This window comes from Pteropus medius, unplaced genomic scaffold (genome assembly GCF_902729225.1).
Source record: "Pteropus medius unplaced genomic scaffold, Ma_sr-lr_union100, whole genome shotgun sequence".
NCBI lineage: Eukaryota > Metazoa > Chordata > Mammalia > Chiroptera > Pteropodidae > Pteropus > Pteropus medius.
The window spans coordinates 3,071,939-3,086,435 of NW_024354499.1; the positions used below are offsets into that span (position 1 = coordinate 3,071,939).

Here is a 14,497-nt window from a genome sequence, read left to right on the forward strand (position 1 = left end):
AGTTCAGAACATCTGGAAAAGCATTTTTGACTATTAAAAAAGTTTATTTAACAAAAAAGTTCAATATGAAAATGTACACGACCCGATTTTTATATTGTATAACAGGTGCTGTGGAGTAGGGGACATGTGGAAGCAGGTGATTTCTCTGGTGAACACCCCCATTCTTTATACTCGTTCCAAGGCTTCTAACATGATGATACTATTTCCTCGTATTACCTAAGAAAGAGAAAAGTAAATCTGAAAAGAACAATTTATTTAACACTCATATCAATTATTATTAAAGAATTTTTACCAAATCAGTAATGGTTTTTCCTTATTAAATGTTAGTTTGTGGGGCTTTTTAAATTTTTTTTAAGCCATAGGAATATCAAATAACTCAAGTCTTTAAATCATTACATAAAGCTCTTTTTAATGAGATGCACATTTTCTACATTACTACTTGAGATACCAAGTCTCCAACAACTCACTTCACCTTCTAAAAGGCAGGACTCTCGGCCCTTAAGGGATCCATAAATTAATGGCAAAAATAAGTAAAACCAAATGTCAGTTCTGGGGTATAAGATCATTAGAGGCTACAGCCATGCCACCCTGAACAAGCCCCATCTCATCTGATCTTGGAAGCTATGCAGGGTTGGGCCTGGTTAGTACTTGGATGGGAGACCACCTAGGAAGACCAGGTGTTGTAGGCATAAAAAAGTAAAAAATAAGGAATTGTAAGATGACAAGGTCCTTGCGATCTGTGAGGTCAACCAACGGTTCCCTTGCGAAAAAAAAAAAAAAAGCATTTTGAGAACAAAGCAGGCTGGAAGTTGGGAAAAGCAGACTTTATTAAGATGGCATTTTAGTTGAGTTTTGAAAATTACGTAGAATTTTGACAGGAAGATAGGAAACTATCTCTTACCTGGGAGATAAGGAAAGAATCTAATTTGGAAGCAGTGAAAGGTTATGCAAGGAAGTTGAAAACAGTTTGCATCCAATCTCAGAACACCTCAAAAACCAATCTTAAAAGTGTGTGGAGGACATCATGAAACCAACAATGAATGGGCCAGTGAAAAGTTTCCACTGGGGGAATGACCACTGTTTCAGCAATAACATATACAATTGAGCCTCAAATAATATGGGATTAAGGGCACCGAACCCTCTGCAGTCAAAAATCTGTTTATAGCTTTTGACTTCCCAGTTGTCCCTTGAAGGTGAATGGTTCCAGGACCCACTGAGGATAACAAAATCCACTGACGCTCAAGTCCCTTATATAATATGGCAGAGAACAATACATACAGTTGGCCCTCTGCATCTGTGGATTCCCAAGTGTGGATTGAAAATACTGTTTTTGATCTGCGGTTGGTTGAATCCATAGATGTGAACCTAGGAATACTGTATTGACAAAATCTGTGTATGGGTGGGTCTGCGCAGCTCAAACCCATGTTGTTCAAGGGTTAACTGTATAAGAGAATGGGAGAGAGCTTAAAAGCAGGAAGAGATGTTAAAAAGAAAAGGCCCTAGGAGAACAGTGTCTTTGACAGAGCAGCCAATCCATAAATGAAGATAAGCCACGATACTTATAAGCACAGGTGAAATGGCTGGTATGAGTTTGAAAGGGATAGAAAAATAAGTCAAACTTGAAGGCAAGGGTCTGTGAATATAAGAATCCTGATGAACTGTAGGTTACAATGCAATAACACATCGGTCAAGTAGAGCTGGGTAAGGTGAAAGGACAGGAGGGGGCTGAGTGGAAATGTAACATCTATTAGAAATGAGAGACATTCTGAATAACATACAAAGTAGAGCTAGGCTCCTTGCAGCTGGAATAAAAACAGCTATAACCTGTTCTTTTCTCCTTTAATTCTGCTTGCTTCATTTATCACATACACTATTTACTGTCTTCCTCACTCAAATGTCATTTCTATGAGGGCAAGGACTTTGCTTGTGGCAATATCCCCAGTGCCTAAAGTAGTGACAGGCGCAAAGAAGGCTTAATAAGTACCTATTAAATAAACGAGTGGAACCACATGTAATTACTGCAGCTGAAAGATTGGAAAGGAACATGACAGGGAGTGTGTCTTGGAGCCTGGCAGAGACTAACGGCAATGAGTATGGTGAGAGGGTGGCAAAGAATTAGAGCGGTATTAAAAAAGAACAATGCTCTCAAAATGACAGTGGGGACTGAAGGAGCCTACATACTCGTACTCGTTTTATAAGTTAGGAACAGAAATGAAGAAAGGTAAAAAACATGCTTATCTAATTCTTAGTTTTAAGTTCCTAGCTTATTTGCAATAGATGATGAATATCACATTTCACCGATCAAAGCACGAAAAACTAGCCTTCTTTCCTAGCTCCCTCCTAAAATTTTCAATTTCTGACACCTTTTCTGTAGGTGGAGAGAAGTTGTTTCAGATAATTAAGATTTTCAGATCTGAGGGGTTAAATTGGTATCACAATTTATCTTCTTACATAATATATAGAAAGTAAAGCTAGTTGGTGAACACCTTTGCCTTATGTTTGAGGCTCCATTCTCCAAATCAAACTGGAACCACTGGGTCCAGAATTCCAATTTGCTCCTTGTTTCGTGCTTCAATACTAGGTTTTGCAAAGTGTTACTCAGGCTTTCAGCCTCTTGAAAGGGCACAGTTGTCTAACAAAGCATACAAACCTAAAACGGAGCTACAGAAGCACAAAGCTAGTAAGAACTCCTGAACTAGGTAGCATAATAAAACAGGATTTTTACTATATTCTTAGAAGAACCCTGGAGTGGAGTGGAACCTTAAGGAAATAAGCCAGGGGTGAGGCCACTGACAACTCTGGGGATGTCACATCATTAGGTGACTATCCAGCTGACAGAATCCTAAAACAAATCACCTCCCCCTTAGAACACACATTCTTAGTATAATAGTATTAAGTAATTTCAATGTCTACCATGAGTCACTGACTTGGACAAGGGAATAATGAAGCCAATGTAATGGTCTCCTTTGCCAAACAATCTGTGAAAAACAAAACCGTAACCTGTTTGTGTCCCTTCTTTTAAGCTCAGAAAAGCCGTTCTTACATTTTTTTAGACTTTTTAAATTAAAGACAATTGATCCATTATTATTATTTTATTTTTGAAGTGTTTAACTCAGTTGCAAGCATCAGTGCCTTCTAATACAAACTTTTTTTGGTCACATGAGAAGCATCAGAAGTGGAATAGCAGACTGCCTAATATTAAGTAGGTGCTTGTTATTTGAATGACTTGGGATGGCACTGCTTTTAACCAATTCTGTGCAAATTTCCCCATCAAAATTCATGGTGAAAACTGAAAGATCTATGATCTAGGCTCAATCCTCTCTCTGATAAAATTCTGAGAAATGTCATATAATTCTCTAAAAAGTTATCTTCCCAAATTGGAATTGACTTATAGATGACAAGTCCTTCTTGAATCCTTTAGCAAATCTGTTGATATATATAAACTAAAAACCTAATCTACCCTCTATTAGAACAAAGATTTTCTAATCTGTAAAAGGAAAACTTAGGGTATTTGAAAACTGTTTTTTGTTTGTTTGTTTTTTTAAAGAAACTGGCTGTTAATGATTTGGTCATAGTTTTATTAATTTTCAACAGACGCTCAAGGAGAATGTACCTGAAAAGAAGGTTGATTTACATGAAACTTGGCGGGGGGTGAGGGAGGAAGGGTCAGTCTTATAAGAGACTATAAGCCGTTTTTTCTAGTCTTGACCATGGATTTGCTTTTCAAAATGCATTAATGGTAACACATTTGAAATAAACAATAACACAAATCTTAGGACCAGTGATAAAAAATAATTACACCCCTCTACTGCTCAAACAAATAAGGCCAAAAAAAATATCAACGCTAACAATCAGGAACTCTCACAATCTCTTAGAGGTCTTTAGGCTCTATGATTTGCTGAAGCTTAGTTGTCATTTTTGATTTACCTTTCCCAAGAAACTTAGACTTCCCATTTACTGGGTATATTGTTCTGTGCTGGGCAAGGAGAGAGATTCAAAGTCTGGCTCTTGTTGACAAACCTCAAAAACTCTTCTTCAGAGTCATATTATTATGGTCTAATAAATGTAAAAATGTTTGCTCCTATAATTAAGAACTTAGTATTTGTTTTCTTCCACTGTGAATGGCTATTAGCATTACCATCCCTTATAACTTACTTTGACCACTTTTAAATTTGGGTGTGATAAATTAGAAATCTAGGTTAATTACATCCACAGTTAAAAATAAAAAGTGTGATCTGTGGACTGGCAGATCTGCAAAAAAAAAAAAAAGGGCACTTCTTAGAAATGTAAAATCTCAGGTTCCACCCCACAGCTATTGAATTAGGATCTACATTTTAACAAGATCATCTGAGAATTCATAAGCATGTTCTTAATCTTCACTACACATAAAACCACCCAAATCTTTTAACAAAAAAGACAGCACCACTAGAGATAGTTTCAATAGCTTTGGGGTGGTATCCAGGAATTTTTTTTTTTTTTGAAAACTCTTCAGGTGACTGTAAATGCTTTAGACCAGTAGTTAGTCTTTGCTTTACATTAGAATCACCTGGGGGACTTAAAAAACCTCCGTGTGCTACATCTCAGACCGATTTTCAGATGCAACTAAGATGGAGAACTACTGCTCTAATGAAGACTGACTACGGCTTCTATTATAGGATAAAGCTCAAAATGATTTCCAAAAGGTGTTTCAAGACCAAGGACCTCAGAGAATTCTATATAAGATCCAGATCTAACCTAAGGTAACTGGGATATTATCACAGTTGATGACTGCCAAATGTTAAAGGAAGATGGAAAGTCTAATCTTGCTTGTAACCTGTCTAACTTCAGTTTAATCCAAGTCTTTGATAGAAGGAATGTTAATGCTTATTCCAAATGAAAAGTAAAATTGGAGAGAAATCTTACATCTTTACTTACCACCATTCCAATATTGTTCTGTTGCCCACTAGTTGCCATCTCCACACATTCATCTATCACAAGATTCATAAAGGGATCAAATCCCCGCAATATTCCTTGAACATGTCTGCCACCATTTAATTTCACTAAAAAAATGGAGCAAAGTTTTAATAAAACTGACCATCATCTATCAAATATTCATTAAAAATTAGGTGGGGTAAAACCCAGGTATTTGAGATGTACAATCCACTATCCTTACTATATGCCAACTAGGTTAAACATTCCACATTACCTCCATGTTTAAACTTATAAGAATCCTATAAAGTAGAATTATCCCACCTTTTTATGAGGGAACGGAAGTGTAAAGCTTATAAGTAACTGGTTCAAGGTTATAGAACTACTGTGTGACAGAGTCGGGATTCAAACTGAAGGCTGCTTACCTCTAAAGCCACAGCCTTAACCCCTATGTACTTCAAGTACTGAATGGGTTAGATTTTTAGTCCTTGTCTAAGTCCTTTGTTTAAAGGAAAAAGGTTGATAAAATTTCAAATATCACGAAATAGGAAAATCCCGTTAATTTTGTGACAGTTGAGGGCGGGCTTATGTGAAATACTGAAAAGTCTGAAGTACTGTAAAATTTATTAAATAGCAGATACTAGGTAAATAAAACTAGTTACGATTTTGATAAACCTGCTTAATTAATGATTGTGAATTAGAGGCTCTGTGTGCTCTGAATTTTTATAAAGTTGCTCCAAATATTATATATTGTCAAGATACATGTAAAAAGCAACTGATTAAATAAAACTTACATGATAACTTCTTGTCCATAAATCTGAAAAAGCAAAAGGGATAAAGATTATACAACTGATTAAAAAAACTTAAGCATAAATAAGCACGAAAGTAGGTATATACTCAATTTTATAATAATTTCCTAGACAATACAATTTGCTAAAATTTGCACAATAGGAATAATGAAATTTAATAGTAAAAATCTTGTACTGCTGTAAAGGATGAGGGAGTGATGGTCCACCTCAGTTAGTACTTATACAAAGCAATGTATTTTGGGAAGGGACAAGATAATCAATAAAAATGGAACGGGTTTGTAATATATTAATGGACATAGAGTGTATACTGATGTGACTTAAAAAACATTGTTCAATATTAACCTAATTTTCAATGGCTGAATTTTATAGCCATAACAAAAAATAAAGATTTAATTACATTTTGGTTATTTCCCAAACCAAATTGTGAAGAAACTAGAAGTTGTAATCAAACTTGTCCAATCCAATAGCTACTTTATATTTGGACAATAAGCAGCGTTTTATTCAAAATTAAGCATTATTCTTCAACAATTAAGTATAACAATTTGAATGAAACAAGACAATCTCATGTCAGCAGGGTAATATGAAAACTATTAAGCTGTGTAGGAAAATCTAGAAAATAGGAAATTTCACTCAATTTTAATGCATAAGATAGCATGGGAGAATCCAAAAATAAATAAGACATAGGGCCCGACAGAAGGTGCAACAAGATTCTTCACAAATAAAAAGATATAGTATGATGTATAAAATGATCTATTTTAATAGAGTATATAAAACATACCCAATATAATACACGTGAGCTTAATTAATCCTTACAACTTTGTAAGTTATGTACTAGTATTACCACCACTTTATAGATGAGAAACTGAGGCTCAGAAAGGTTAAGTGAATTGTCCAAAGTCATACGGCAAGTGAGAAAGTCTGAGCAAACACAAATGGTTCTATTGGCTGGAGAACAGGGTACTCAATTATTAGTGTGTAATATCTGGTGCTTGGATTTCACGCAGAGGAACTTGAGTGCTGGGTCAAGAAGTCTGGATTTTATTACGCAGAGTGATAAGTTATTAAAGCAGTCAGTCATTGGCCAAAAGACTGTAGCAGCGATTTTTTAGTGGTAGGAGGGGGAATTTGGTTAAGCCAGGGTATCTCAACCTCAGCATATTGACATTTGGGGCCAGATAATTTGTTGTTGAGGAATGTCCAGTGCATTGTAGAATGTTTAGCAGCATTCCTGCCCTCTATCCACTAGATGCCGGTAGAATCAGACTCCCTACCCCCCAGTTAAGAACCACTGAGTTATGCTAAACCAGGAGAAGTATAAAAGAAGGTATTTGTGAGAAAGTGAAGGAAGAAAAATTTGAAAGTGATTTGAGAGGTAAATCTGACAGGATCTCACATAAAATCTAGAGATGAGAAAGAAAGGTTAAAACTAGTTTCATCCTCTGAAATTCTCAAATATTATCTATTAAGAATCAAAAAGGAAATCTAAGATTACAAGTAGCGAATGGTCCTTTTATTAGAAAATAATTAACATTTCACTAGTTCCTGAGCAACCCAGAGGATACTTACAAGATTTTACGGGCGCACCAATAAAAGCATAACTTTCATATAAGCATTTTCACGAAAACAATTTCTATTTTTCTTAATGTTAGAATTATAGTTTAATAATTAAGGCTTTAACAGATCCAACTAAAATATAGTTTTTGCATAAAAGATGGCTTTGATACAAATGTGTACTTAAATGCAAAATTATTAAGTATGAACTTTTCCTTCAATCTGACTTCTTTATGGGGCTGGTAATAAATAAATTATAGGCAAGGCCGACCAAATGAATGACTCACAAGTTGATTCCCGGGAATTTTGTATCCTTTGTGCTATCCAACTACTACTCGCAGAATTCCTGCATTACATGGTATAAACAAGATAAAGAAGCACGTACTTAGGAGACATGGAACATATTGGGCCCTTTCTAAAGTAGAAATACCCTACTTCGAGTTGATTTTATTGGGTGCAGGGGAACCCCCCCCCCCAACCTTATGTGATTAGGAAAAAAATGAATGTTCTCACACAGCTCTGTTGACAGAGCAAAGCTACCATGCGAGATTCAAGTACAGGAAAGCAAGAAAAAAGAATGGGATTTCTAAGTTAAAGTTCAAAGAAACAGCTACAAACATTCTTAAGGTTAAAGTGGCTTTTGATTTCTCATATACTATCATACAATTCGATTTTATCCATATCCTTAGTTTCTTATAGAATTACTCCCCAGCCTCCTGATCTAAAACAAGATGCAATTTAAGTTGGTCAACAAAGGGTGGCATCCGAGATCTTCAAGTAACTAGGGGGAGACGTAGGGCCGAAAGCTCCAACCAGAACAAATCTGCGGAACAGAGGCGCCTTGGATGCCTTTGGTAACCATGCCGACCAAGCAGAAATGCGATCTCTGCGCGGGCTTCAGGCACGCAAGCGCGAGACCCCGCCTGGGATCTCCGGGGCCTCTGACCGGAATACGCATGCCATGCGCGCGGAAACTGAGGCGGATCTACGGCACCTACGGAACTCGAGGCATACAAAGAAGCTGCTAATCGCGCGTGGCCTTCGCACATACTTACTTTTTCAACTCGGGAGGGTGAGCCTTGCTCATGGTGCCTACTCAGAGAGCTCAAAGATGCCTCCAAACGGAATACCTGGCCTCGCTCACGCTCCCGCGGTAGACTCGGCGTTTTGCGTCTGACGTCTCTGATCCCGTTAGCCAATCGATTGTCGGCAGCTTTCTTATTTCACCTCGCGATACTTAGAGGAAGCCAGAGCGCGTCGATCAGCCCCAAGCTTCCGGTTGCGTCGCCAGCGATTGGCCAGGACAGAGGGTGGGGCCTCTAGGCGTTCTTCTTAATTGCATGTTCTCTTCTGTGAAATTGAGTTAAATGTCTGACTAGCTTCTCTGCAATGGCTGTCAATCCCTAATTTTAGTACATCACATCGTTTGTCTTTTTCATGTATAATAAATGAAAATAAGCTCTGGAGGAGTGGGCCCTTTTTTTCTTTGGAATATAGTCCTACAGCATATTGTCACGCTAACCTAGGGCTGCATTAACATCTCAATTAGTGACCTCTGCACCAAAGAGTAGGGTGCCTGGGCCTCAGTTTCCAAGAATGTGAATCTAGAGCCCGGAAGTATATTCCAGACTTACGGTCTCGCAATTCTTTTAAGATTGCCTTCAGAACCCCACCAAATGTTCTTCGACCCATACATAAAACGTGAAGTGCAGCACACAACTGATCTCTGATAAGAGGTACTGATTTTTCAAGTCAAGAGCGTAAGTGTAAAAAGTGGTCTCCGACTTGTTCCCAGTTGTGACCCAAAATAGGCGAATCCACATTTATGAATCTAATACAATAGAGATTATAGAAGACTTGGGCCAAAATAGAAAAGCCTTGGTAATTCTAAGTAGGGGATAGTGCTCCAAAATTCAATTCATTCCTAATGTTAGGAATGGCTCTATTTAAATATCAATGATAGCAAAGATTTAGCTAAGCTCCTCATATATTTTGTACTCTCTTGGTACTCAAAATCCCAGGCATTGCATATTCTCGAGTGGTCATAACTGATCTTTTCCTCTTCTTGCTGTGTTTATTTGAAGCTAGAAAGCTGACGATACTGCATTTTTTTAAGCCTTATAGTTTATTTTATATTAATGGACTTCAAGTAATAGTGCTCTAGCCTGCCCTCAGTTTATTTACAATGAACAAGTCGTGCATGCATCCAAACCATAACACATAATTTTCACTTTTCTGAACCTCTTAAGAAACTTACTTCACACATGACAAAGAAAGACATACTTAGGAAGTTATATATCCACTGCCCAGATATACGGAAAGAAACACAATAGTGGAGAAAAAAAATTAAACTTTATTTTTTAAAACCAGACCACTAGGAAAATATATCACAGTCCTGAAACAGCAAACAGACAGATTATATTATCATTTCAAGTAATAAGGTGGTAAAAAGACAACAAAGTCCTTATCAAAACGGTAAGGTGCCAGAGCTGGGGCAGGAACATTGCATTCTCCAAAGGCCCCAGGCAAAAGTAGTATTTGGTAATGGGGGCTGCCTCATTTTTGCCCTAAAGGAGCAACAGCTCACACCTGAGTTACTTACTTTTTTCCCCTTGACCTTCCTGTTACCAAGGAATTGTCTCAGTAAGGCTCTTATTTCAGGGGACTAAGTAAGCAACAATGGGTTTTAGGTTTCATTCCTGAAAACTAGTTTTTTTCCAGATCTGGTACTTTCAAACTCTTAATTAAGCAGCCAACAGTGAAAAGTTCCTCTTTCACTGTTCATTCCTGGATACCCAGATACAGCACAATCAAAACCCTTTCTCTTCAAAGGAGAGGGTCACTGCGAGATTGTCCTATCACTTTGCTGCAGACAGCCTTAGGCCCATCATGGCAGCCAGTGAGAGGGGAGGTCTGCTTCCCATACCCAGTGTGACATCACCTCTCATGTTTTTAGAGGGTCTCCAGGCTGAAAGATATGTGAGAATTTTAAGAAATGAACATCCACATCTTGATGGCCAGAAAGAGATATCCAAAGGAACCTCTCAAAGGTCTTATCCAAACTACCTCTCCCAACTCCGCATCTTAAATCAACTTCATGTTCTTGTATATAAAACAAAATCAAGCAAAACAAAAGACTCAGAAAATTTTTTTCCCTTTCTTAGTGACCTGATGGATTTTGTTTTACAGCTTATGGAAAATGGTGTGGTGATGTTTCTCGTAAACAGGTCGGCAATGAACAGAAACACCTCTCCTCATACTCTACCAGATCATTGGCAGGTTAGAGAAACATGTCAACCTCTTGGTACCTGGGTACTAAGAAGAATCTGGTACCTCGGAGTGCTCTGGTTTGGTATGAGGGAGATGCCTACTGCTAGGATAAACACTTGCCACAAGAAATTTCGGCTCTCAAAACTCTCTGACCCAAATTTTAGCACCAGTTTTTTTCCATTTCATTTTCTAGGATTAAAACATATAGGAACCAGTGTCCAGAGGCAGGTGATATATGCCTTAAACTTGCTGCCATCCTTAATTTCTTCATTCATAAATTGTTTAAAAGACCAAAATTCTCATCCTTCTTTTTAAATAGACTCCTGCCCTCAGCCCCGATGGCCAATGGCAAAGACTTCTATTTCTGAATAGATGAGAGAGACTCCTTCATCTTCTTGGTCATGCTTGGAATGAGGTTCATGTGGTCATCCACACACTTGGTCACACAAGTCTCCAGCTGCCGCTTCACCTGAAGCTCTTTACTCCCGGCATCTATTGAATCTTTGGCTTTGTCATTGCAATGCATGGTACACCGGGCCAGGCGGTCCTGTGGCAAGAGAGCAGAGAAGGCTAAGAAGCTGGCCTTCATTTACCGAGCGCTTATCATGTGCCAGGCGCTGTGCTACATAAGTCCTCACTTAATGTTGTCTATAGGTTCTTGGAACTGTGGCAAAACAACATATAATGAAACCAAATTTACCACAGGTTAATTAAAATAAAAAAGAGTTAAGTTCCTATGGTATCTCACCAACGTTATAACAAAATGGTGTTAGTCAAGGACTTGCTGTGTTTTGGTTTGACATGTACTACCTTGACGAACTAAAGGGACATTATAGGGCAATTAACCAAGATTATCCTGATTGAAACAGAGGATGGCACCAGGAGGGCCCAGACCAAGCACAAGAAAGCAGGTGAATGACAGAATAAACTGTACAGGAGCCCCTTCCAGAAAGTGAGAAGTAACTAGAGGATAGTTACTCAATTACAGAAAGACAAACATCTTGATTCTTTAATATCTATCCTTGCTACAGAAAAACATTCAATTCAATAATTATTTATTGAGTATCTACTACGTGCCAGGTATTCTTCCAATGTTGGGGAATACAGCAATGAGTAAAACAGATGAAATTCTTGCCCTTAAAGAACTTATATTTCAGTGAGGGCAGAAAGACCAACAAAATAAATAAGTGGAGATGTTGAAGAAACAGTTGAATATGTGAATTTGGATATCAGGAGTGAGTTGTGAATGTAGGAGTTGTCAGCATATAGATGATATTTATACCTATGAGACTAGAGAACTAGATAGAAAAGAGAAAAGGTCCAAGAACAGCCCAAGGCGTTCCAATGTTCAGAGGTTAGAGAGGGGAAAAGCCAGCAAGGGCGGCCACTGAAAAGATAAGCCAAGAGAGAGGTGGGAAACCAGGAGAGTGAGGTGTCCTGAATAAAGTGTTTCAAGGAGGGGGAGAATGATCCACTGTGTCAAAGATGCAGACAGGTTGAGTAAGGTGAGGAATGAGAAATGCCCACTGGATTTAGCCTCATGGTGGGGAATGGCAAGGGCAGTTCTGGCACAGTGGGAGAGTGAGTCTGATTGGAGAGGATTGAAAAATGGTTTGGTGATGCTTCTGGTAAACAGGAGGTTGGCCATGGAAGTTATACAGCAATTCAAGAATCAAAATTTCAAAGACTCTATTTATAAAAATAGGTCAGAATAAACACAAAGAAACCTTTTGGAGTTTTATGATCTTGGAGATGTTATTCCTTTATAGTGTTAGTAATTTTAAAGAATTTTATACAGCAGAATGTAAAAATGTATCACATTAGATATAACTTTTCCATGTGAACAGAATCCCAGGCTACGAACAACTAGTTCAGAAGTGGGCCCTACTTCCCAAGTTCCAGAAAAGTATATTCAGAGGGAGGGAGTAAAGTGAAGTTGTGGCTACTCTTTGCTTCAGAGAGGGAAGGGGGTGGGCAGGGTTCTTAGTGACCTCAGAAGGGTTTTTGAGGTAGGTCTCCAGGAGTCAACAATAACAATGCTTCATATAAATGACTGCTCTTTAGTGACATGCCTTCTGGGTGTATCAAGTAGGGGCAATTCTGGGTGAGTAAGTCTACAAAATGATGACAGGATCTTGCTCTAATCTGCACTTTTTAAAGACTAGCCTATTCTCACTTTCCTGGGGATTCTGCTGTTGTAGGGATGAATTAATATGTTTTAGAAAGCTTTGTACTATATAGTATACATATTATATCTGGTGTCTATAGAAAAGAAAAACATAAGGTTCTACTTGGTCATGACCTCCGCTGGTCACTCATTGTTTCTATGGGAAATACAGACAGCACTCCATCTTCAGGACTTTGTCCTAAATTTCAAACCCTGTGAAGACTGGTTGGCTATTCTACTGTCATTAATGTTAACAGGACCAAGACACTAAAGCCAAGAGTTTTGTGGCAAATGCTTGTCATTTCTTGCTGAAGAGCAACAACAAGGAGTACAGTCCTCTCTCTGTCTGGGATATTCCTCACCTGGAACTTCTCCAACTCGCTAGTCACCAGGGCCTGTGCTTGAGCCAGAGGCGCGTGGCAGCGTTCAATGCACTGGTGCACCTGCTGCATGGTCGCCTGGCTGTCCTCACAACAGCTGGCGCTGCACCGGAACATGAGGCCCTGGGGAGGGATGGCAGGGAGAGGTTAGGCAGGAAAACCCCTGGGACAGAGATGGCCACGGAGTGCCACAGAGGTTAAGAGGAGCGTCTACATTTGCACCTCAGAACAGACATCAGGACCTTAAGACCACAAAGGGGAAAATTATCCTCAATGCCTCACAGAGTGTTTCATGGCCTTCTTGCTGCTAGCTCAGTGGCACTTGTTGCCTCAAAGGCTGGATGGACAGGAAGGTGGCGGTGAGTCAGCTAAAGCCAAATTCTGAAAACCGGGTGCCTATACCACAGGGTTTCAGAGGTCAGCAACCGAGTAATCTGTATTCCACCGGGGGGGGGGGGGGGGAGCAATCCATTAATCAATGACTCAAGGGCACTACAAAGGAAACCCATAATCGAGTTAAGAAGGCAAGACCACCACCAACATAACAGTTAGGGGGATCAAAGCAGTACAACATATAAACCAGTACTGGGTGGAGCGAAGAACTGGGCATGACCTGGCCACTTAGGAGGTGAAGCACTTTCGCCCTTCTGGTCTTTTGCCTTTCTGGTCTTTCACCTTGGCCGTGCTCTTTCTAGGCCTTGGGCTGCTCACCCGCAGAAGGGGCCGCGCAAGAGGGAAAGGTGGGGGAGGCCAATGTCTCATACCAGGGGCTTTCTAACCCTGGTCCGGGGACCCGCCCGTCGCCACCTCTGGCTGGCCTGGGTGGAAAACGGCCTTGCGCGCCGCGTGGCGAGGGCGCACAGATTTCATCTGCTCGGCCGAAGCTCCAGTTTTCCGTCTGAGGGTAACACCTGTTTCCGAGGGAGCCGCAGCGACCCCAGGGACACCTCGACCCGGATCTGCGGAGAAGGGGGCGGCGGCGCGGGACGATGTGGGAAGATGCCGCGAATTCCGCACCACCGGGGTCCCCTCAAATCGGTCCCCGCCCCGCTACCTGCATCTTTCGGATGTTCTCTCTCTCCAGACTCTTCACCATGGAGTCTACCGCCTCCTGCACCCGGAGCTGCTGCAGCTCCGCCATGGTGACCCCGCGTTGCACCGGGTCGCGCCGGCGCCCACATGGACTCCTCACACGGGCCCGCCCCCTCGCCGCCGCTTCCCGGGTCAAGGCGGCAGGTCCTTCCCCGGCCCACGCCGCCGCCTGGCGTCCGAGAGGAGCAACTGCACGCCAGACGGCAGCGCTCCAGACTGCCACTGGCTCCAGCTCCCCGCCTGGCTGTCTGTCCTCCGTGCTCACCTCGCCTTGGGCTGCGGAGGACTGCTTCACTTGATCTCCGCACGGCGACCGTGCT

At 40.3% G+C, this 14,497-nt stretch overlaps 2 protein-coding genes and 1 pseudogene across 2 annotated transcripts; 1 reads left to right on the forward strand and 2 right to left on the reverse strand.

The window, feature by feature from the left end:
* Nucleotides 1-23: 23 nt before the first annotated feature.
* Nucleotides 24-8,501, reverse strand: SNRPG (small nuclear ribonucleoprotein polypeptide G). The gene is made up of 4 exons (XM_039852445.1): nucleotides 8,324-8,501; nucleotides 5,703-5,725; nucleotides 4,915-5,039; nucleotides 24-216 (listed from the first exon to the last, which is right to left on the reverse strand). The coding sequence occupies exons 1-4, from the start codon at nucleotides 8,353-8,355 to the stop codon at nucleotides 166-168; spliced, it is 231 nt and encodes a 76-aa protein (XP_039708379.1). The 5' UTR covers nucleotides 8,356-8,501; the 3' UTR covers nucleotides 24-165.
* LOC120594757 (uncharacterized) lies at nucleotides 571-689 on the forward strand (annotated as a pseudogene).
* Nucleotides 8,502-9,600: 1,099 nt separating the features above from the next.
* FAM136A (family with sequence similarity 136 member A) lies at nucleotides 9,601-14,297 on the reverse strand. Its single transcript, XM_039852444.1, has 3 exons — nucleotides 14,140-14,297; nucleotides 13,068-13,208; nucleotides 9,601-11,085 (listed from the first exon to the last, which is right to left on the reverse strand). Exons 1-3 carry the CDS (start codon nucleotides 14,224-14,226, stop codon nucleotides 10,897-10,899), a joined length of 417 nt encoding a protein of 138 aa, XP_039708378.1. The 5' UTR covers nucleotides 14,227-14,297; the 3' UTR covers nucleotides 9,601-10,896.
* Nucleotides 14,298-14,497: the final 200 nt, after the last annotated feature.